The sequence below is a fragment of the Nuphar pumila genome, chromosome 12 (assembly GCF_984573655.1).
Source record: "Nuphar pumila chromosome 12, dmNupPumi1.hap1.1, whole genome shotgun sequence".
NCBI classification, from domain to species: domain Eukaryota; kingdom Viridiplantae; phylum Streptophyta; class Magnoliopsida; order Nymphaeales; family Nymphaeaceae; genus Nuphar; species Nuphar pumila.
The window spans coordinates 97157718-97183918 of NC_143260.1; the positions used below are offsets into that span (position 1 = coordinate 97157718).

The 26201-nt window shown below is 35.0% G+C and overlaps 1 protein-coding gene across 1 annotated transcript; it reads left to right on the top strand.

Moving 5' to 3' along the window:
- Nucleotides 1–407: 407 nt before the first annotated feature.
- On the top strand, nt 408–4999 carry LOC149821253 (uncharacterized). The gene is made up of 3 exons (XM_089981922.1): nt 408–941; nt 3028–3195; nt 3320–4999. The coding sequence occupies exons 1-3, from the start codon at nt 408–410 to the stop codon at nt 4997–4999; spliced, it is 2382 nt and encodes a 793-aa protein (XP_089838048.1).
- The last annotated feature ends 21202 nt before the right edge of the window (nt 5000–26201 follow it).

Consider the following 26201-nt stretch of genomic DNA (forward strand, 5'->3'; position numbering starts at 1 on the left):
CTTTTGCACTTTGCTGATACAACCACACACACACTACTATAGTTGTCATGTTATTCTCTTACACAAATATAATTGTTATGTTATTCTCTCACCAATATCATTGTCAGATAACAGAAGAGTACAACTTTAGCCAACCTCAAGAGCCAAGAAAAATTCAACCCCCCCCATGAGTCCAGAACTGTGAGCGTTGGCTGGGGGCCACACATGAATGATCCGACGTGGCAAAGTCAGCCAAGCTTGTATGGTGGTTGCCTTTTGCTTTGCCATCTTCGATGCATATATAAACCGGGCAGGTGATATATATGCTGCATTGTATATTATTGACACCCTTGCTACCTCCTCCTCTTTTAGTGTGAGAAAGGAGAGATCAAGATTGAAAGATCAAGAAATTCCAAAGTCCTGACTTGATGGCACACGGGTATGCATGGATCATGTGGAAGTCTCGGATCGGGTCGGCATTCCGGACCGGCTGGGCTTGCATCATGGTAGGATTCGCTATTGAGTTTTACAACGCGCGGCTTCACCAGCCGATGGACTTCCAGCCATTTGCCTACTTGACGGCCACACTCATTGTCGGCGAGGCTTGCCTGGGAGAGGCTGTACAGGGCTTGGCACTGGCACTCTATGGCACGGTGCAAGGCGCCTGCCCAGCCTTGTTGAGCCTATGGCTCATGGGACCGTCGAGCCTCTCGCCGTGGTCCATCATGCTGGTGGTCACCGTTAGTGGCTTCCTGGTCTCACTCCCAAAGTCCACACATATTGTATCTAAGAGGGTGGCACTTGGGCAGATTGTTATTGTGTATGTTGCTGCTTATATGCAGAGGGGGAAGGGCATGGATGCTAGTGTGTACCCTCTGCATGCTGCATGGAGCACGGCTGTGGGAGCAGCTGCATCAGTTCTGGCATTGCTTGTGCCTGTGCCTAGGCTGGCTTGCTTTAAGGTGTGCATATTATAGCCTCTTTAATTTTCTTTGCTTCCACTTTTAAGGTGCATAAAATGTTGTTTTTGTCAATTCTTCTGTAATGTTTGATCTATACACAACCGCACATATACACAGACACACACATATAAAATATATATATATATATATATATGTACATGTATATAGTCATACGTCTCATACCCATAATTTAGAAATTCTTATCAAGTACCTATAACAAGATGGATATTGATTCGTTGCAAATGAGAACTAGGTGCATGTTGAATGAGCCAACTCTAGACCATGAAAACTTGAAATTTATAATCCATGTGTCTAGCGGAAACATGGCCCATAATAAGCCATAAATCATTACTATCCAATGCGAATGAGCACGCCCCATGATGTAACCGATGCCACAATGACATTTCATTTAGGGGACGTGTCATTGGTGACACGAGTCGGACATGCTATGACACTCTGACACGAACATGATACGTATGGACATATAAATGTAATATTTTTGTATATTATTTTATTATTTTTAGTAATATTTCAAACAAATATTTTTATATATTAAAGCATCAAAAAATACTTTTTTTATCGATTAAAATATTCAAAAACCTGTGTCGTCGTATCTCATTTTTTGAAAAAAAAATCCAAACATGTGTAAAACTCGAGTCACGTATCAGGTTGTATCCGTGTCTTTGTGACATTGGATGCAACTGCAATCCTTTTTGGTAGATGGATTGTAAATGGGTGTGGGGCTCACTTTACTTGTCTAACCGTAAAGTTGTGTTTGAATTTGATTCACTGGTCCAGTTGCTTGAGTGGCGGTTTTGCATGAGAGGGTGTTGCGTGTGCACCCCCGGAATACGCAGTGCGTGTTCCGGGGTCTCCACTGAGCGTCACGTGGTGCTCAGTGGGGTGTACGGGAGAGCCGTACACCGTCGTACATCAGTGTGCAGGATGTACGGTGGTTTACGGCTCCCCCTACACCCCACTAAGTGCCACGCGGCGCTCAGTGGGGACCCAGGAACACGCACTGTACAGTGCGTGTTCCTGGGGGGAATTGCGTGTTCCTGGGGGAACATATAACCTGCCCGCATTTTCATTGACTGGGTGTACGTTGAGGCCTTTACTAGAGAATGAGCAAAAGCTTACTTGCTAAGTAAACGATATATTATTTGAGTTATTGACCCATGAGTCAGCTGGCCTTCATGGCTCGTGCCACTTGGGCCAAGTTGCTAGGAGCAACTTGGTTCTTGGTACCATTCTTTAAAAAAAAAAACTTGGTTCTTGGTAACCTCATTTTAATGTCCAACCGTGCAAGCTGCAACAAGTAAAAGTAGGGCATCACAGACTCCACTTTTTAGGGAATTATATATATATATATATATATATATATATATATATATATATAGAGAGAGAGAGAGAGAGAGAGAGCAACAAGCTCGCAAATCCCTTTTTTTATGAAAAGATGATATAATTGAATTATTGTCTACAACTTCTTTCTTTTGTATAATACCTTTAAGATACGACCTCCTTGGTATGTGATGTCAATTTATATATTTGCTGCAAACGTGTGTAGTAGATACAAATGCCTCTACATCATTATGCCATGGGTTAATCCAACTGGACCTTATAGATGGATTTAGTATGGTTGAAATGCTAGAACTTGGCATTTGGATCCTGTTTTTTAATCAGAAAACATAATTTTAGGTGTCTGGCAAATATCACATATATATTGCATAATTGATTTTTCAAGCTTCATAAAACCTTCCCTATGTATCATGATCGGATGACCCAATGGCCGATTCCCATATATTAAGCAAAACAAGTAGATTGCATCTATAAGGTTACTTTCAGGAAAACAAGCAAAACGTGAGAAATGTTTGTAGCGTGCACACACACACACACACACACACACACACACACACACACACACATATATATATTATTAAGACACCTAAAGGTGAACAATGTTGCACGGGTGAGCTCAAGTTACATTGCAAGATATAAACAAAAAGTCAAGTTGATTTTCCATAATCCATGGTGTCTTCAATCTTAAAATTCCTTGTCCAATTTGTCTTTACCTGTTCTGATGCAGATTAAGGAAAAGGTTCAGTTAATAGGACAAATCTCCTCAAACATGCTGAAACTGCTAGTGGATGGATACTTTGCTGAGAATGTTTCTTCTGCAAGTGCCTCTCTTTCTCAAGTCAGAACAGTGGGAGATGCTAGAGCTCATCTTATCAACACTGTGAGGCAGATACAGGTACAGATACAGACAATGGAATATATATATATATATACACACACATACACACATTGTGAGTATGTTCATTTTGCCAAGCAATACTCTTTTGACTGATTTGTGTTTAATATTGTACTGGAAACAGGCAAATATTGGATGGGAGAAGCCCCTTCTTGGCTGCTTGGCACCCAACTCTAGAGCTCTTTTGGAGAAAATGTTCTCACTTGAGAGACCTATAAAGGGAATGGAAATTGCATTGAGCTCTTTCCCTTCATTTCCTATAAACAAGTCAATGGGTGATAAAGGGCCCAAGGATCTTTTAAGTGTCATGACAGAGAGAATTGGGCAATCAATAGATCAAGAAGTTAAGGATTCAAGTCAAGTATGTGATAATGATACTCAGACTCTGGAAATAAGTTTTGAAGCACTAGAAGCAGTGGAACCATTGTGTTATAAAGATTTGCCTCCTTTTTTCTTCCTGTTTTGCATGAAACGTCTCTATGAAAACATAGCATGTCCTCAGAAACAACAGGAGAAAACCACCAAGGACCCAAAAAGTCACACATCCATGAAGAAGGATAAAGATGGTTGGTCTTTAAAAATTGATACAGAGAGCCTGTTAATGGCTGTAAAGTGCTCAATATCATTAGGCCTCTCTGTTCTTTTTGGAATTCTCTTCACCCAGGACAATGGTTATTGGGGGGGACTAGCTGTGGCTGTCTCTATGGCAGCAAAGAGAGAACCCACTTTCAAGATGGCCAGCATGAGGGCACAAGGCACAGTTTTGGGGTCTGTTTATGGGGTTTTTGGTTGCTTTCTTACACAAAGGCTTGAATACTTGAGATATATTGCATTGATACCATGGGTGGTCTTCACTAGCTTCATAAGTCAGAGTGAGATGTATGGTTATGCGGGAGGTTTGACTGCATTTATTGGAGCAGTCATAATTCTAGGCAGAAGAAACTATGGGTCACCTTCTCAATTTGCCATTGAGAGGATCACAGAGACTTGTTTTGGAATCCTCTGTTGTATCCTTGTTGAACTCATACTCTGTCCTAGGAGAGCTTCAACTCTAGCAAGAGCCAAACTCCTTGAAACACTTGAAGAGCTAAATGACTGTTTGTCTTTTATTAGTTGCACCAAACGACCTCGCTTAAGATTTGCAGAGGTGAAAGAAACACAGACTAGATTGAGGACCCATTTGACTGAACTGAAGAATTTGGTTGAAGAAGCAAAAGCTGAACCTGACTTTTGGTTTGTCCCATTTCCTCATGTTAGTTATGGGCAGGTTTTGGGTTCATTGTCCACTGTGATTGAACTTTTGGATTTCATAGTGGATACCATTGACTGTCTTCCTCAAGCATCTTGCACTCATGTGATGTCCCACAGTGAGATTTACAAGCCTATCAGTGAAGATCTTGAATCTTTTAAGGACTGCATCTGTTCATACTTGGTTTGCTTCCAAGAAGTTCTTCAAGTAAAGTCTTTGAAGGGCTTAGCTGAAGAGTCTCACAAGAAGAATGGGCGAATCGGTGACCTTGAGTCAGGTGGGACCCAGCATATTGATGGGGAGGAGTCAGACAAGATTGTTGATTCATTTCTTAGGCATATAGGAGAAGCAGTGACACATGTTGAAGGCCTGAAGATGATGAGGATCCAAATGGTTATGTGCCTGAGTGCTATGGGATTTTGTGTGGCAAATATTATAAAGGAAACCATGGAAATAGAAAAAGGAATTCAAGGAATTATCCAAAGAGAGAATCCTTTAGCTCATGTGAATTTGTGGGAGATTCAACATATGTTACTGCAACTGAGATCACCTTAAACAATTGGTTATCCATTTTAACCCCATTGGTTACTTTCTGTCCTCTGCAGAGAGAGAAATTTGCTTGAATCATATTAACGCAAGATGATGACAACTAATGGCTGGAGCTGTTGTACATTCTTGATTATGTCTGGGATGTCATATATGTAATGCACATATCTATTCTTGAACAAATGAACCCTTAAAACTAAGGGTATGTATTGTTCTATTTAGTGTTGAACAAAATTTAAAGCCTCTGGGATGTCATGTATGTAATGCACATATCTATTCTTGAACAAATGAACCCTTAAAACTAAGGGTATGCATTGTTCTATTTAGAGTTGAACAAAATTTAAGGCCCTCCTATCTATTCTTGACATTGACTCTTATAGTCATGCTTAAGGTCAATTGCCTTTTTTGACTCATCTTTCAACTATCACATTATATTGATTTGAACAGTGTACCCCTTAATTTGCACCTTTTGATAAGTCAATAGATGCAACATTATAATCTTCTTTTCATGAATGCGATATCAACTCCCTCTCTCTCTCTCAAGTGTTAGTTAAGGATCACATCATTATGTGGTTGAACTAAAAAGAAATCATAATTTATGCTTTAGATAATGTGATCATAAACGAGAAAGCAACACCAATGTTGTCAGTATCTGTATCGGCCATGTATCGTTTGGCCAACAATCCAGGTGAAATCGGCCAATACTGATACTCAAGTGAATCGTTATGAATTGGCCAAAAAATATTACGTGTCAATCAAAACGTGGCACATGTTAAAGCTATTAAAATAATATTCAACAATAATTTTAAGTATTTTTGTACATTTGTTAAAAAATAGCCGATTCAAGGGTGATGTGTATCAATTTTCTGCCGATACGATACATATAAGCCGATACCCACCACCGATATTGGCTGTATCAATTTGTGCTGTATCGATTTGCACAACACTTTTTGAAGGAGAATAAGATAACAGATAGTGATATTAGAATATCAGATACAAAGCATGATATCTTTGATTCAAGTTAGTCCACACAACAGATGTCACATGCCAAGTGGAATCACCTTTAGGCTGAGCACTCCTGGATAAAAAGGCACCCTTTTCTGTTCTAGCAAATTAGAGTCTATCAATGCATTTGACAGACTACAATGCGTGGGTGACAAAGCACCAACACAACGTTCTTGGCCGTACAATTGCTCTTTCTCTTTCTCTCTCTTTCTCCAGAATATTTGTCTCATCATGCTGATATGCTGTCTTATACCGTTCAAGCTTTATCTACTCAATCTGGCTTTATAGATGTGCTCAGTGTTGAAAATTATGCTTTAATCTAGTGGGGTCAGGCAAGCTTGAAACCAGGTGACACGCGTATACATGTGATATCTTTCAACCGATAGTTGCTCCACTTACGTGCAATGGGTACTCGCAATAATGCTTGCAATCGAGCTTTTGACTACTTATGAAAAATTGGGTCACGCCCTCCCCTGGGTGAGACCGATAACCTCGACACGAACCACTTTGAATAACCTCTTGACCAGGATAAGAAGATCCAGGCTAGAATTGAGTGTGGATCCTGAGTTCAGATATAAGTATGAATCATGTATAGATCTAGACAACAAGCAAGTATGGATCTTAGGTGGATCTGAACTGCAACCAGATTTGGATCTTAATATAGATCTGCATATAGATCTGAACTACAACTAAATTTGGATCTAGTTATAGATCTGAACTGCAACCCGATCTAAATCTAAATATTGATCCAAACTGCAACCAAATCTGGATATAGATCTGAATTGCAATCAAATCTAGATCAGAACAAGAACTCTTAAACTAAAATAGGAGAAAGAGAGGGAGCAGAGTTCTTGGGAGAGGAAAAGAGACGAGAGCTCGAAAGAGAGAAGTGAGTGTTAAGGGGTGAGAGAAATGGAAGAGGGTTGGGGTTTATATATGCTCCTACCACCATAAAGGCCATAAAAGACCTTTAATAGGTTCAAACAACCAACATTAACGGTGCTAGGCTGGCCAAACGGCCAGCCATAAATGCTCAAACAGTTGGCCAAAAAAGAGTTTCCAAAAGTAGATCGAAAAAAGCAAATATGAGTCCAAAATAATCCTAACAGGTACAAGATCGACCTTAACTGAGTTAACAAGTCAATAATCAAACCAATCAAGGATAAGGGGAGGCTACTGTTCTATTTGGTCCCTTAATGCCTATGCATGACTATTAGGGCAAGGTCCAAACAAATATGAATAAGATCCAAAAAGATCTAAAGAAGATTCAATGCAAAGTCAAGGAACATAAATGGGATGGTGAAAGTTGATTTTAGACTTAAGGATTACATTCATCCTAAGTACTAAAAAGATAGGTCAAAGATCAAACCCAAACCCAAGTCCAAAATCCAAAGTCAAAGGTCAAAGGTCAAGAGTCAAGGTCAAGATCCAATATCCAAAGTCCAAGGTCCAAGAATAAAAAGATACACAAGCCCAAGATCTAATGTCCTCGAGGGCTTTGCCCTTTAAGGCACCACCCCTCTGTATTAGGACAATAAAAATTCATACAACTTTCAATATGAGACTAAACTTTTGTAGTGAATATAACACCCACAAACTTTGACAATTTGAAAAAATATAGAAAAAACTTAAGAATAGTTTTGAGTCAAAATCTAATAATCACCCACGTGGATCAAAACTATAGAAAATGATTATAGAGGTTATTCACGAAGATTCAATGCATAAGTGAATGCACTTTGAGGGTTTGAATACCAATGTTAGCATTTTTTAGTCTTAGTCAGTCTAGGACCTCAATAGCATTAGCTTTGAATTGAGAATCTTAATTGACCTTAAAGACACTGTAACACACACTTTCACTTCAAGTGATCATAGTGTATCTACCAATATATAAAAGTCGCACATTAAGGGCCATATGTTGTATCCTAGTTTTATGAGTACTCTAAAGACAAAGTCCAAGTCTCATGGAATGCAACCCCCACCTTCATACTCATATAGGTAAGTTCATCAAAGATGTAAACCTTTTTGAAACACCCCAGCCATAAGGCCTCTGGATCTTATTAAAAGTGCAATTTAAACTCAACCTCCGTACATAGGTTTCAATCACTTGACATCAAAAATGGGCTAATGGCAGAAAAAAAAGGAAAAGATTCAATGTAGGAATATGATAAAGTAGCATGCATATAAATAATGTGTGTGTCAGAGAGCCTGTGTGTGCATGTATTTGTATGTTGATGGGGTTTAATATTGTTAGTTTCAGAACATGAATCTTGTTGGTTGTAACTTAGTTTTAATGTTTTGGAGAATTGTTGATTTGAGTGCACTAAAAATCTATGATTTACTTTTTGAAGGGAACTACTCTTCAAAATACATTCCTATAGATTTTTGCTTTACTTCATTTTCTTAATCCAAAAGAATTTTCTTATCCAAGGGAGAAAGCTGAATCTTTTTCAACAATTGGCATGGATCTGGTGGATAATGATTCTTTGAATTCTGACATAAAAGTTTCTCAAATTCATAATTTGTTGAGACCTACTCAATTCAATCACTCAAAGACTTGGGTGATTGCTTGTATAGACTTTAACCTCATCCCTCAAGATGTCTTAAAGACGATATCTCAAGAAAGTCTGTTTGTCAACATATCCACTAAGTTTTGACAAGATTTCACATATTCAATTGAGATTACTCTTTCTTTGAGTAAACTATTCATATAATTATGCTTTAGGCTGATATGTCTAGATTTTCAGCATATATATTACTTCATACTTTGTATATAGCAACTTGACTATAGTAATGCATAGCTATCAGGGTACATGTTTATCTCTTAATGATATCTTCATTAAGAGATTTTTTAGCTACTCAACTTCCATACTAGTTGATGCTAGTGCTATCAATTTTGCTCTCAGTATAGAATGAGTTATCGTAGTTTGCCACTTGGATCCCCAAAGAATTGCTCTATATCCAAGGCTAAATATTCAATCACTTGTAGATAATGATTCATTAAAATCAAAATTCTAGTTTGTATCATTGTACCCTTCAAGTACAACAAGTTCTTTTTCATAGAATATCCCATAATTTTGAGTTCCACTAAAGTACTTTAAGACTCTATATATAGCAACACAATGCTCGTCTTGGATTACTAGTATATTGATTCAACTTGCTCATGCTAAAAGCTATATTTGGTCTAGTTTTATTTATAGCATGTATGAGGTTGTCAATAATGCTTACATACTTTAATTGAGATATACTTCTTCCAGTATTAATCAACAACTTAACACTATGATCAATCAAAGTAGCAATAGGCTTATAATCATAATGATTATGTTTTCTTTAGATTTTCTTAATGTAGTGGGATTGAGTTAATGTATAATCATTCTCATGTCTAATCAACTTAATACCAAGTATATCATCAACTAAACTCATATCTTTCATGTCAAATTTAGATGAAATAAAACTTTTGATATTATTTATATATTCTATATTATTATTCATGATTAACATATTATCCACGCAGAGACAAATAATTATAACATGACTATCTTCTATTGTGTTATGTATATACATTTATCAAAGTCATGAATTCTAAAATCATATGAAATGATTACTTTATCAAATTTCTTATTTCATCGTTTAGGTGATTGTTTTAAACCATATAATGACCTTAACAATTTATAAATTTTCTTTTTCTTGACCCGGTGTTATATATCCTTCAAGTTGTTCTATATAAATTTTTTCTTCCAAGACATCATTTAAAAAAGTAGTTTTAACATCCCATTTGATGAATTTCAAGATTATAAATCGATGTCAAAATAACCATAGTTCTAATAGATGCAATCTTATTTACACTATTTGCATCCCAAGAGTTTAAAATTAGAGTGTAAATCAATTAAAATCCAAGTTTTATTTTCGATAATAGAATCTAATTCACTCTCTATAGCCTCTTTCCAAGAAGGGGCATATGGAGAGGTCATAGCTTCTAAAAAAGAAACAGAGTCTCTATCTATCATGTACAAATAAAAATAATGACCAAAATCTTTTGGTTTTATGATCTTTTACTTTTTTGAATTTTAGGATTTTAGGCTCACAAATTATTTTTCATGGATTATTTTTAATGACTTTTGGAGCTTCAAGTGATTTTAAAGTTAATTTTTTTCTAAATTCGGCTTGGATAGATTTTAAAATTACTTTGGTTTCAATATCTATAAATTTATATGTTTTACTATTTTGATAATATCCATTGAAGATGCATGTTCTAGTTTTTGGATTAAATTCGACTTGCAATACAACCATAAGCTTTTAAATAATTTAAATTTGATTTTCTACCTTTTCAAAGTTCATACATATTATCGGCGCAACAAATTTTCCTCTCTATGAGAGAGAGAAACTATTCTGCAAGTCAAACTCGACCAAAGTTTTGAAAATTGCTTTTGAAAATTACTCGCCTCTATTTTTGAAATTTTGCAAGAAAATTCTGTAGAATGGGGCTCGCCTGTCGGTATGAGGTTCAACCGTTCCTAGCGCCTTTACCGGGGGTAATTGAACTAAGAATCAATATGTGCTTAGCTAGGCTCAAATATATAAATCATGCTCTATTTTCTAAATGCACAGAGAATCAGGCATGTGCTATGAAGTTTTTGGAAAATGCATATTTTGAAAAGATGATGTTTGCTTCTGATATTTTAGAAAATATTTGGAAAAGGAATTTATTGAAAATCATGGATCACATTGAAGATTGCCTTTTTGAATGGAAAATTGATTCTCAGGACAGTTAAAACTCTGAGAAAATTGATTTCTGAAATAATTTGAATACTTTTTTTGAGAAAATTGATTTCTTGCTGAAATAAACCAATGAAAGGCATATGATCCTTTGAAATGCTTTCATGATGTGAATCGACTAATATGAATGAATGGATGTAACTTTAAATGATATTTTCTGAGGATTTTGAGAAAATCATTTGAGAAATGCAGTGGATTTCAAAATAGCCTAAGAGTGTAGGCTAAATGTGGCTTATATGAAGATGACAAATCTAGGTCTCATTCGTATTCTGACTATGGCCATAAATACGAATTCCACTGAATTTGTCAACTCTCTAAAAGCTCATGCACATGCCATTTATGTCAACCATAGTGCATTTTGAAAATGCAAGAATAGTCATTCTTCAGATATCAGAATTTACGAAAGCAAACTATATGCAATGCACCTTATTCTATGCAGGAAATATAACTCTTATTCCAATATTACATCTGATATTACATCAAATAATAAAGAAGAAATAAATGAATAAGGTCTTTCACTTGAATATCCCTGCAAAACTAGAAAATGGATTAGCACAGATATGTAGGTTTTTCTGGATTTATCCGATAATATCGAGAAATTATCAGATCTTATCCAGATATAAACCCAATTCATATCTTCCTGATATAAATATGAGAAAAAAATGATGCTAATATATGAGAATACGAAAATAAGGTTTGAAAATTCAAAATGACCAAAATGCCCCTGATAACAAGACTATGGCCTTGAAATCAGGGTTTTTAGAAAGAAATTTTATAAAAATAAGAATTTTTAAATTCAAATGAATGCAAATAAGAATAATATTAAACATGAGATGATATGATATGATTATATGCATGCTAAAACCCTAAAAATGCAAAAATATCACCAAAATATTGAATTTCGCTTATATTTTGCGTGAATTAAACCTTTCTTTTGACAGTTTGACTAACACACATGGCAATTGAACTCAAATTCACACCAAATTTGGCATGAACAACTCTATTGATCCTAAAAATGCAATAGAATACAAAAATCAATTTTTTTAGCATTATTCAATATGAAAATTAATAAAGAAAACCTAAAAATGCATGATTTTGCCTACAAACCTGCACCTACCCTAATGACAGCATGATTTCGGGTACTAACTTACCATAAAACTTCACCAAATTTTACAAGGTGACAGTAGACAGTTAAACAATGACTTTTTCCTTTTACAGATTTGGGAATCGACCTATGGTTGGAGAATTACAACTTTGGCAATATAGATCGGATTCTGACGAATCAAAAACCAGTAAGAAGCAATGAGATTTTGTCTAAAATTCTGAGAAAAATACTAAACAACAACCAAAATGCATAAAAATTTAGAAGAATATTGCCGACAAATAGAGAATCATATTCTTTTTTTACAGTTTCATTATTGGATCTATGGTTGCAGAGGACAAGCTGCAATAACAGACACCTAAACTTAATGAATATGTAATAACAGGAAATTTGCAGGTAAAATTTTAAATCTAGAAAAAATAAAAATATAAATCCTAAAATTCTGAAATTCTGAGAAATGATAGAGGACATCATGAGGATCAATTCCTTTTTTGACAGACAGAGCATCTGATTTACAGGCTGTGAGCCATGATCGACTCAAGTCGGTCTAAGACTCTAACAAGCCTGTAATAGGTGTTGCAGAAGGATCTGGAGAGAGTGATTTATGGAAAACAGCAAATGACAATGAATAATTCTCGTAAAATCATGTTAAATAATAGATTCACTGATGAATACTCGACATTTTTTGGATCATTAATCGAATCTCCCATGAGGGAGATCTCGATTTAATTTGTCAGAGTTTAAAACAAGTAGGTTGTTTACGGCACCAGAAACAAGATTTGATGCTCCAATTTTTATAGACGGCTATGACATCAAAAGAACCTAGATTTTTTGTGGGGAATTAATAACAAACAAATGCGTAAAATAAAAATTTTAGGATTCAATGCCATGAATTTGTACATGCAATAATGACTGAACTACACACATGATTACAAGAAAACCATGAAATATAAATAAAATGTTAATAAAATCATGTTATATGAATGACATGATGATGAAAAGAGCTTAAGATGCAATGTTTGAATATGGAACATGATAATGAATAAAAAATTAGAAGGTGGATATGATATTCCATCGACATTGATTGTTGGAATGAGAGGTTCTATCCATTAAACAGATAAACCACTTCATTCATATGATCTAAACATGTTGAACCTTATGATATCCCTTGTATGCCATCAAATATCTAAAACTACTCCTTTAACATAGATATTTCAATTGATTGCATATCAGATGCATCATCTTGTTTAAAAGGGTAATAAGGAATACGGGTGTAGAACAAGAGAGAGAGCATCGACTTTTACCTTGGGCTGTAAGTGCACTGGTTGAGCTTGGAGCGGTTGTGGAGGGCTACTCCTTGTGCCCCTCGGCTTCTCCTCAAATGCTGAGCTGAAGGAAGATGGAGAGGGCTACTGTGGTGGGGCTTGGAAGAAACTACAGCCAAGGAAGGAGGCTGCACCGACGGAAGAGGTGGTTGGGCGCGGGAGAGAGAGTAATATGTGAGAGGGAGAGAGAGCACTAGAGAAGGGAAGATGGGAGTGCATGAATGAGAGAGGAGATAGAAAGATGCCCAGCCGTATGGTCTCCTGTTGGGTTTTGTAAGAGGATTTAGAAAGAAGGAAACTAGGTTTTAAGAAGAGAGGGTGGCGACAAGGAGGAAGGGGGAAAGGGAGAAGGAAAGGAGGGAAAGAAGAAAAAGGAAAGAAGAGGAGAAAGAAGAAAGGAAAGAAGAAAAAGGAAAAAAGGAAAGGAAAACGGGAGGGAAAAGAAGAAGAAAGGAAAGAAAGATAGGAGAAGGGGAAGAAAGGAAATAAAGGAGAGAGAGAGAGAGGGTCGACCCCATTGTGGGGTCCACCTCCTCTTCCTAATAAAATAGAATAAAAAATAAAATAAAATAAAATAAAGGAAAATGAGAGAATGGGGATTTTGAAATCTTTTAAGTGTGGCGCCACATGGTAGTGGGCCCACACGGCTTTTTTTTTAAAAGGTTTTTAAATAAAAATAATAGAAAATTTTAAATGTGGCACCACATGGGAGTGGGGACCACTTATTTTTAAAAGAATGATTTAAAAATTATTTGAAAAACCAAAGGGGTTAAAACGATTTTACAGAATTTTTAAAAGAGGATTTTGGACTAAATGAAAGATTTTTGTATTTTTGAAATGAAATTCAAAATTTGAAGTTTCATCCCCTTTTGTAGAGCAAATCCAGTTTAAAATTTTGAAAATCAAGTTTGAAAGGAATCCAGATTGTTTTCTCAGAAAAATATTTCGAAATTTAGAGTCTTGGGGGTAAAAATATCAATTTTGAAAACCCAGGGTTTGAAATTAAACTTTGACAAAGATTTTAAAACTCGAATCTAGATTGGAAATTTTAAAACTAGAGTTTTGGATCTCGAAAATGAGATGAAATATAATGAAATGATATGAAATGATGGAAAATGATAAGAAATGATATAGAAAGTCATGTAAAATGCGAACTCTAGATAAAGGATTTTAGGTATTGGACCCCGATTGACAGTTGTACCAGTTTAAAAAGTGATAAATTTGGTAAAAAAAATCAAAATGATGCAAGAAATGATTTTTGTCCCTACAGGGCCAGGAATGACACTAAAAAACTGGGGTTTTGACTGGTTTGAACTGAAATGGATTGGGTTTTAGGGTTTCAGAACTCAAATGAACTATCAAGACACTGGCTCAACTAAACTCCTAAACTAAATAATCGAGAAATGATATCATTTCTTAGAGAAATGGTGAGAAATGATCACTGGAGTGAAGTGAGTTATGAACAAGAATTGGGCTTGAGCTGGAACAAAGATCAGTAATACTGAGATGAACTAAAACTGAAGCTCAAACACTAGCTCAACTAACTAGACTTGGCTCAGTTTTAGCTAAAATGAGCTGAAATGGGCTAAAATGAACTCCTAGACAATGAGAAATGGATTTAAACTGAAACTGGAGCACTTGAAGTTCTGGTGAGCTCAAGCTAGACTCAGAGGGACAGAATTGACTAGGTATGACTGACTCGGAGACAATTGGCTTGGATTCGAGTTAGAAATGAGCTCATTTCTCGGAAAATGAACTCATTTTGGCAGGAATGATCAGAAATGAACATGATTTGCTCATTGTGAGCTCAGGTGAGCTAGAAATGACTGACATTCTAACTGTTCTGAGCTTAAGAATGAGCTTGATTGACTCTGGCTGACAGAGACCTAGGATAACCTAGGAGTAGAATGGTAATTTTTCTCGTGAAAGGGGGTAAATGGCACCTAAATTGAGACAAACTTGGGGTTGGACTCCTATACTGACCTACCAGGGTTGGCATCTGCAAGAGAGAAATGTCTGAGAATGGATAAGAAAAATTTGCGGTATTTACAATACGGTGTAGTGTTTAACTTAGAATATGAAATTCTATTTAAGATATGACATCAACTAAGCAATGCATCACCCTTTACATTATAATCTATACCATGAACTAATAAGCACTAAATTAACTATATTTATAAAAGTCAAATTCTTGCATTCATCTACACCATTATGTTGAGGAGTATATTAACCAATATTTTGTCTATGTTTTCCATGATTTTCAGAAAATTCAATGAACTCATTTGAAAGATATTCACTACATATATTCTATTTAAATGACTTTACTTTGTAATTATGAAAGTTTTCAACCTCTACTTTAAAAATCTTAAAAAATTTAAATGATTCATTTTTTGTTTTTATGAGATAGACATAAGCATATTTTGAAAAATTATCAATAAAGGTTATAAAATAATTGTTACCCCCACGAGTTGGAGTATTTTTTAAATCACATACATCACTATGTATTAAATATAGTAGTTTGGAAGTTCTTTTAACACTTAAAAAAAGTTTTTTTGCAAACTTTGCTTAAATAAAAATATCACATTTTCTATCATACTCAGTTTTGCATTTAGGAATAAGTCCTAAGTTACTCATGCTTCTCAAAGACTTATAATTAACATGTATTAATCTAGCATGCTATAAATCATATGAGTCAATCATAATAGTAGAATCAACTTTATTAATTTGATTAAGCTTAAACAACCCATTGGTGGAGTAGCCTTTGCCTACAAACTTATGGTTCTTCAATATTATATTACTATTGGATTTTATTACAACTTTGAAACCATGAATTGTAAGTAGATAGCCAGATACAAGTTTTTTTGTGATGGTAGGTACGTGATATATATTTTGGAGGGTTCAACATTTTTTATAGGTAAAATAAAGTTTCACACTCCCCTTTGTATGAACCTTAGCTTCATGTTTATCTCCTATATAAATCTTATGCTCTTCCTTACGGTTTCATATGTTTTGAACATACTTCTATCATTGCATGAATGAATTGTTGATCTAGAATCTATATACCACCCTTTACCAAATTGATCATGAATATCTTAGTAACTATAGCCACCAAGTCATCATCGGGTTTACTAGCATTATTGCCTTAAAAAATTTTCTTGTGTCGGCATTCTCGCACGTAGTGATCCAGTTTACCATAAGTATAGCAAAAAACATAATTTTTTTTAGCAATAAAATTGGATTTCTTATTCTTGTTCCTAAGTAGGTTTAAACTTTAGTTTGTATTCAAATATGTTTACCTTAGCATAAACTTTTTTTACTTCATCTTTTTTATCTTGAAATCGAGCTTCCTCCTCGATTCTAAGATGTGGAATAAGTTGTTTTAAGGTAAACCCTTCATTCTTATATTTGAATTCATTTCGATAATCTTTTCAAGATTGGGGCAATCTACCAATGATTACAGTTACCTGAAATATGCTGTCAATATTCATACCCTCAAACTTGATCTGAATAGCTAAGATCTGCATCTCATGGACTTGAGGTAGCAATGACTTATCATCGAAGAATTTAAAATCCATATATTTATTAACCAAAAACTTACGATTTCCTATATCCTCAGTTTTATACTTGCTTTCAAGGGCTTCCCACAACTTATTTGCAGTGTTGACTTCTAAGTAGAGATCGAACAAGATGTCTAAGAGAGCATTTAGTATATGTCTGCAACACACGAAGTCATCCTGCATCCATTTTTGCCTCTTTCAATTTTCAACAATGGTGCCATCCTCTCGTTCTTTGAGATAGTCCTCTATGAGCACGTACAACACATTTGCAATCATGAAGAAGATGAGTACCATGTATAGTCATCATTTGAAATTGGTGCCATCAAACTGAGATAATTTGGGCAGCTTCTAGTTTTTAACCTTCACAATTGCCATATGCAGAACTATTACTTGAAAATTGTTGAAAATTATGCTTTAATTTAGTGAGGTAAGAAAGTTGAGCTTGAAACCAAGTATGATCGGAGGCATGCACAACATACGTTACTTTTCAAGCGATAGTTGCCCCACTTAGGTACAATGGCTACTCATGCAACTATGCTCCCAGGATACAACTGAGCTTTTGCCTACTCGCGAAAAAATGATCCATGCCCTGCACTGGGTGAGACTGATAACCTTGACATGAACTACTTTGAACAACATCTTAACTAGGATAGGAAGATCTAGTCTTGAATTGGGTATGGATCTTGGGTTCAAATATGAGTACGGATCCTATATGCAAGTGGGTATAGATGCAAACAACAAGCGGGTATGAATCTTAGTTGGATCTGAACTACAACCAGATCTTGATATAGATCTAAATTGCAACCATATCTAAATCTGGATATAGATCTGAATTGCAATTGAATCTAGATCTGAGTATAGATTTGAACTACAACCAGATCTAGATATAGATCCAAACTGCAACCAGATCTGGATATAGATCCAAACTTCAATCAGATTTGGATCTACGTATAGATTCTAATTACAATGCGTTTTAGATCTGGATATAGATCCAAACTACAATCAGATCTGAATCTAAACAAGAACTCCAAAACCAAAATAGGAGAAAGAAAGGGAGCAAAGCTCATGGGAGAGGAAGAGAGAGGAGAGCTCAAGAGAGAGAAAAGAGGAGAATGTTGAGGGATGAGATAAATGGGAGAGGGTTGGGGTTTATATAGGCCCCATTCGCCAGCCCTCAGCCACCATAAAGGGCCTTTAAAAGGTTCAAGCAACTAGCCTTAATGGGCTAGGCTCGCAAAACGGTCAGCCATAAGTGCCTAAATGTCTGGCCAAAAAAGGAGTGCCAAAAGGAGACTGAAAAAGGGCAAAGATGGGTAAAAAATGACCCTACCAAGTACAAGATTGACCTTGATCGAGGTAGATACTGGACCATTTCATTTTTTAATGCCAATGCATGACTGTTTGAGTAAGGTCCAAACAAATTCGGATAAGATAAAAAATGCATGACTGTTTGAGTAAGGTCCAAACAAATTCGGATAAGATAAAAAATAATCCGAAGAAGATTCAATACAAAGCCAAGGTTCATAAATGGGATGGTCAAAGTTCGTTTTAGACTTGGGGATTAAATGTAGCGCCCCAAATTTTGTATCCCAAAAATCGTGAAAACTTTTGAAATGCTTCTAAATTCTTTTATAAAATTGCAGCAAAAAAATCAAATGGGACAAAACTTGGTGCATTACATTTTCGCTTACAATCACATCCATACATGAATTAAGTTTAAAATAAATTAACAAATATAAATGGATAAAAGTATAATTACATCCCCACATTAATAATAGAGTCCATTTAACAATTCAAATTAAATAATCAGAGTTTTTGAGCAATTAAAATTGCTCTCAGTCCAAAACACTCAGAGGTTTGGGAAAGGTATGGCTCGATTCCCATCGCAACCTCCCACCATCCCATATGATCTCACTCACTTTCTAAAAACATTAAAATTCATAGGGTCATACAACACTTGTTTCAGTAGGGTAGATCTATACAAAATACATAAATTAAAACCAATAATAAGTAGGAATTACTTCAAATTTTCATGCATTTAACAAAAGTAAATACGACAAAATTAAACATGCATTACTAATATCTCATGTAAGCATATATTTGCAAAACTAATTCCAAACAATTATTCACTCAAACATAAATAATCAAAATGCATAAAAAGTTAAAAATTCATGCACTTACCATTGCAAAAGCTGATCTTTTGCATGAGTCAATTCTTATATTTAATTAACTTTTTTTTATTAGATGATGCATATCATGCCTATCTGTTATCCATGCAAAAATTTTCCTTTGAGCGGGATCCTTTCGCATTTCAAACATTTCTCTTATTTTTTTAAAAAAATGAAAATTAACTTGCCTTCATTTTAAAAAAGATGAAAAATAGGGACTCGCTCATTGGTACGAGGTTCGACCATTCCTGGTGCCTTTACCAGGGGTAATCAAACACAGGATCAAATCAATGCCTTTTGCTTTGCCTAAGTTTGACTGAGAAATTATTTTAAAATCCTAAATGCACATTGAATCATGCATGTGTCATGATCTTTGAAAAATGATGGTTTAAAATATGATGCATGCTTTAAAATCATTTTGATTTTGAAAATATTTAGAAAATACTTCAAAATTATAACTCCAAATGAATTTCGAAATTGGATTTGAAAATACACTTTGAAAAGTGTTTTGAAGTAACTTTAGAAATTTATTTCAAATAAAATTTGAAATGGAAAATGAAAATGAAAATTGAAATAAGAATTGACTTTGGATTTCAAATCATAATTGATATTGAAATTGAGATGTGAACTTTGAATTTGAAATTTGAAATTTGAAATTTAAAATTTGAAATTTGAGTTTAGATTTTGAAATTGAAATTTAACTTTAAAATTGGAAATAAATTTGGAATTGAAATTAGAATTTTAAATTGAAATTGAATTGAAAATGGAATTTGAAATTGAAATTAGAATTTGAGATTGAAATTCAATATTTTGAAATTGAAAATGAATTCCGGGATTGAGAATAATTGAAATCAACTTGGAAGACATTTTGAAAATGTTTTGAAATTCAAATTTTGAAATTCAAATTTTGAAATTCAAATTTTGAAATTACTTTGAAATGGGAATTGATTTTTGAAAACAAACTAAAATTTATTTTGAAAAGTAATTTTGAAAATGAATTTCGAAAATCATTTGGAATATTTTGACATTTGAAATACTTTGAAAATGAAAATGATGAAATGATATAATTTTATGATGAATGCATTTAATAAAGAAGTTCAAAAGATTTTATTTTTAAAAGGTGATTTTTGTATTTTTACAAAATTTAAAACAAAATTAATCTTTAATACCTTCATGACTATGGCCACAAATGCATCTCAAATTAATTTATTTTAAATTTTGATAAAAGAAGAAAATATGATGTTTTTCAAAAAGGACCCAAAGTGTAGGTCACATTTTATTCCATAAAAGATACAAATCTTAAGTATTGTTCGCATTCTGACTATGCCATAAATGTGAATCATCTACTTAGGGTTATTTACCTCTTATTAGAATGGTGTAAGTGTCATTCGTGTTACACCATAGTGCCCTTTGAAAAATAAAATAAAAAATAAAATGTTACAATCAATTACGAGAATTTAAAATGAAACTACATGCTCATACATTCTAATCTAGACAAAAAAATAAAAATTCTCATTAAATGAGATTATTACAATCGTCAAATTTAAAAATGAGTAATAAAATCTTCTAATCCAAAAGTGAAGCCAATCTTCCGAGCTCTGCAAAACAAGAAACAATACAAAGCAACAAGAATACAAAATACAAGAAATGGAAGATTGCAATGGAACAAGGAATGTAAGAATGTGATGAATGAAGATGATGATAAAGTATAAGTGCAATGGATCACAAATTAAAAATTAGAAATGCAAATGAGGATGAAAATAGAAAATGAAATACACATATCAATGGATTATTCAATGTGGATATGGAATAGATGAGGATGCAATGAAATAGGATGAGATGCATCGCCAAATCAAAAGCATGTTGATGATATAGCAAATGGAATGAAGGCAGCCTCTACTTCTTCATTATTATTTTCTTCTACCTGCAGAATTCTTTCTAACAAGCATTTGCACATTAGTTCACCATTCTTGTGCATTGATGTAAAAGACAAAACATTGATTACAATGGCTCTTGATGACTGTGGAAGGAAGCTAAGTGCCAAGGTCCGTCTAACAAGAGTAATCAAGGGTTGATGATTTGACATTTTTCTCAACATGTCAACGATTTGCTCCATCTTCTTTGTAATCTCAACAGACACACAACTATTATATCCAATATATTGTGTCTAAGTATTAGAAGATTTTTAAACTACAACTCATAAAATGTTTTGCAAACAAGATTTTGTATATTTTATTCATCATCATTGATAATGGAGAAAATTTGTAAGCAAGCATTCATGCCTTTTATCGAAGTGAGCATTGGACACCATTAGTCTTTATTCAAAATAGGTAAACCATGGATAGCAAGTGAAACGCACGCAGATTTATATATTGCATAAATGCGAAGAATGCACAGAGAATTATGATATGCACATATATGCCTAGGATTGTGATGAACCGCAATGCAAAGGATGAATTTATGATGAAGAAATGAATGCAACTGAACCGGGATATGCAAGCAATGAACAGGAAATGTGAAGGAATTCAGATGTGATGAAGGATGAATAATGAGATGCAGTCACAGAATGCAGTAAAATGCAACTAATACAAGTGATATACCGACAAAAATGAAATGCACAGGAGATTGATTTACAAGGTTTTGATTTAATGAAATGAATCAGGGAATGAGGAACCAACGAATACATAAATTCAGCAGACAGAAAATGAATCTGGAATCGATCCTCTTGGAGATTTCAAAACATTCCACTATGAAACAGAGTTTCACCGGCAACAGAAGACTTCTGAAAACAAATGATGCTAGATTAAAATGATACAATGTAAATCATGATGATCTGCCGAATTTGATAAATGCAAAAACATACAGAGATGTGATGCACACAGGAATGTTAACTAAAACGACACAATGCAAATCATGATGATATACAAAATCTGATAAATGCAAAAACATACAGAGATACACAGATGAATAAAAAAGAAACAAAACGATGAAGATAATGTGTGATGTCAAATGAAAAACATATAACAAAAGTAGAGAATGTAAATCAGATCAGACAAAAGATGTAAATCAAACACACAGAAGGCTAATGCGCAGGGGATATGATTGATGTTGAACAGAGAACAAAGGATGCGATGTAGATAAATGCAATGAATCTTCTAACAAATCTAGATCAGATTAGAATGCAAAACTAAAAAAAGAGATGTACAGGTGGATGCAAAAGATATGCTGATTTGATGCAGATGAAAAGGGAGATTGAAATGTTATGAATTGCAGAGAAGAGAGATTGGCAAACATATGAATCCAGCAAACAGAAAAAACAAATGAATCCAGAACTGATCCTCTTGGAGATTTCAAAACATTTTATTATGAAATAGGATTTCACGATTGTAAACACCCCAAATTTTCCTCATCCATTCTCAGACACACACCCTCGTATAGATGCCAACCCTGGTTGGTTAGTATAGGAGTCCAACCCCGAGTATGTCTTAGAAAATTACCATTTACCCCTTTCATTAGGAAAATTACCATTTTACTCATAGGTCATCCTAGAACCCTATCCGTCGGAGTTGACCAAGCTCATTCTTAAGCTTAGAACAGTTAGAATGTCAATCATTTCTAGCTCACCTAAGCTCACAGTGAGCAGGTCATGCCCATTTCTGATCATTTTTGCCAAAATGGGTTCATTTTCTCAGAAATGAGCACATTTCTAGTCCAAATCCAAGCCAATTGTCTCCGAGTCAGTCATTCTCAGTCATTCTTATTCCTTTGAGTCTAGTTTGAGCTCACCAAAAGTTCAAGTGCTCCAGTTTCAGTTGAAAACCATTTTCCGCAGTGTAGAAGTCCATTTTAGCCCATTTCAGCTCATTTCAGCTAAAATTGAGCTAAATCCAGTCAGTTGAGCTAGTGTTTGAGCTTCAATTTTAGTTCATCTCAGTATTACTGATCTTTGTTCCAGCTCAATCCCTATTCTTGTTCGTGACTCACTTCACTCCAGTGACCATTTTTCACCATTTCTCAATCATTCAGTCTAGAAGTTTAGTTGAGCCAGTGTTTTGTCAGTCCATTTGAGTTCTGAAACCCTAGAACTCAGTTTATTCCAGTTCATTTTAGTTCAAACTAGCTAAAACCACAATTTCTAGTGTCACTCCCGGCCTAGTAGAGACCAAAAACCATTTCTTGAACCATTCTATTCATTTTTGTCAAAATTATCACTTTTAAAACTAGTACAACTGTCAATCGGGGTCCAAGACATAAAATTCTTCATCCAGAGTTAGCATTTTGCATGGCATTTCATACCATTTCTTATCATTTCTCATCATTTTCCACCATTTCATATAATTTCATTTCATTTTTGAGATCCCGAACTCCAGTTTTGAAAATCCCAATCCGTATTTGAATCTTAAAGCTTTTCAAAATCAATTTCAAACCCTGGGTTTCCAAAATTGACATTTTTACCCCTAGAACTTTAAATTTAGAAATATTTTCTGGAGAAAACAATTTGGATTCTTTTCAAACTCGATTTTCAAATCTTCAAATTGGATTTGCTCTGTAAAGGGGAACCAAATTTCAAATTTTGAGCTTCAATTCAAAATTACCAAAAATAGTCAAAAATCTTTCTGAAGAATTTTATAAAATCATTTTACCCCTTTTGTTGTTTTTGTCATACGTGGGATCCACTCTAAGTGGTGCCACACTGAAATCTTTTCGGGTTTTATTTATTTTAAAATATCTTTTTTATAAAATGTGTGGGCTCACTCCAATGTGACGCCCCACTTTAAAAACCCTTTTGGAAAAACCATGTGGGCCCACTCCAAGGTGGCGCCACATGTAAAAAAAATAATAATAAAAATAAAAATAAAATTCCATATTTCTTCTTCTCCCTCCTCTTTTTCCTTCCTTCTTTTCCTTTTTCTTTCTTCTTTCCTTCTTTCTTTTCCTTCTTCTTTTTCTTTCTTTCCTTTTCTTTTTTTCTTCTCTTTCCTTTCTTCCTTCTCCTTCCTCCCTCTTCCTCCTTGGTCGACAGCCCCATTTTCCCTCTTCTCCTTCTCTTTCTTCCCTTCCTCTTCCCTTTCCTTCTTTCCTTTCTTCTTTTCCCTTTCTTTCCTTCTTTCTTCCCCTTTCTTTCCTTCTTTCTTTCCCTCCTTTCTTCCCTTCTTCTTATTACCCATCTCTTTTCTAATTCACACAACACTTATACGACTGCTACCTCTCCTCTCTCACATTCACCTCTCTTTCTCAGCCCTAACTCTATAACTCTCCTCTCATTCACACTACTCTCTCCCTATTGAATTCATGCCAAGTGCCCCCATCTGGTTCTAGACATCTGCTGCACCCCATCAAGGTCCAGCCACTGGTGCAACCTCCTCACTACTGCAGCTTCACCTTCCTCAACCTTGGAGCATCTCCAGCCACAGCCGGCCATCCATTGCAACCCATCTCTAGCTCTTCATTGGTGCCACAGCCACCAAGGCTCCAGCCTCCTTGTTCCAACCTTGTTGCAGCCTCCACATCTATCAACAGCAGCACTTCCACCAACTGGTGCCACCCTTTGCTCCAGTCGGTTCAGCACAATAGCCTCCTCCACTTTGAAGCATTTCCAGGTGGTGCTTACCTCCAACCGGCGCCCAGCAACCCCAACTCCTTGCAACTTTCTTGCTTCAACTGCACCAAGGCAGCACCATCCAGCCTCCTTGTTACAACCAAAGCAGCAACATCTCCCAACCTTACTCCTTCAACCTTGGTTCCAGCCATTGTAGCTTCCTTGACCACCACACCACCTCCATTTGTGGCAGTTGGTCCAGCATATACAAGGAAATGCCCCTTTTCAATTGGTGTCATCTTCCTTTAATCGGTGTAGCCTCCTCCAGTCGATCCAAGCTAACCCAAGGTGAGATATTCACTTTGCTTTTACAGTTTTTCCTTGTTTCATTCTTTTGCTATTGAGAGAAAAGGATCCGTCCAATCAATGGATCAGATCCTCCCTTCTCATAGCCATAAAAATAAAATGAATATGATTCGTGTCTCCCTGAGTTTTTTTTGTGTTTATTCCAGATTTTAGATAAATTTTATGTTTATGTATTGCATTTAATCGCATTTATTCATTCCTTATTGCTTAGTTCAATTTATATTGATAGTTTACCATGTTTTATCTTAGGTATCCAGTCTAGTTATGATTTTATGTAAAAAAATTTGTTCAAAAATCCTAATATATTTATGATAGTCATAATCTCTTGTCTGTGAACTTCTGCCAAAATTTTGAATTTAATTAAGGTCTTGTAAACCCAGTAAACAAATCAAGTGCCAAACTGAGTTTTTAACCCTGTGAAAATAATGAATCCCCCTATAGCAGACTTGTTCATTCAGAACCTCCTTATGGGAGATCTGATTCACTCTCGAAAAAATACCGTAGATTCGGAGAGGAATCTACTAATTTATTGTATTTTATTGGGTTTTTCTAAAAAGGTTTGTTATCTGTCAAAATTCAGATGTTGTAGACCTCTATGAAAAAGCCTGTTACAGGCTTGTCAGGGTCTAGACCAACCTTAATCCACTGTGGCTTTCCAATTCGTAGGTCAGATGCTCTGACTGTCAACGATGGCATTGTTCTTCATAGTATCCTCTGTCATTTACCAAAATTTCAGGATTTTAGGACTTATATGTTTATCTTTTCCAGATTTTATAAGTTCACTTGTCAATTTCATGTTAGTTCGATGTCATTAGAATTAGGGGTCTGTTAATTCAATGTGTCCTCTGTAACCATAAGTCTCATGCCAAAATAGTAAAAATATGATCTAATCCTCTTTGTGTCTGTGACATCCACCTAAAATATCAGGTCTTTTGGTCATGGTTTGCTATTTTTCCGATAATTTTTACCAAAACCTGTCAGCTTGCCTTCAATTCTAAAGTCACCGGATTCCAACCTAGATTGTCGGAGCTATAATTCTCCCACCATAGGTCAAATTCTAAATCTATAAAAGAAAAAAATCCTTGCCTAACTGCCCTATGTCACCCCATAAAATTTGGTGCATTTTTATGGTAGGTTAGTACCCTTAACCCTGCTGTCATTAGGCTAGGTCTAGGCTAAAAGGCAAAAAATCATGATTTTCTAGGATTTTTTATTAATTTCCATATTAGAAAAATGCCAAAAAATCAGTTTTCGGATTTCATTCTATTATTTAGGGTTAACATAGGTGTCCATGCCAAATTTGGTGCAATTTGGAATTCATTTACCATGTGTGTTAGTTAAATTGTCAAAATAAAAGCGAAACTCTGGCGAAATGA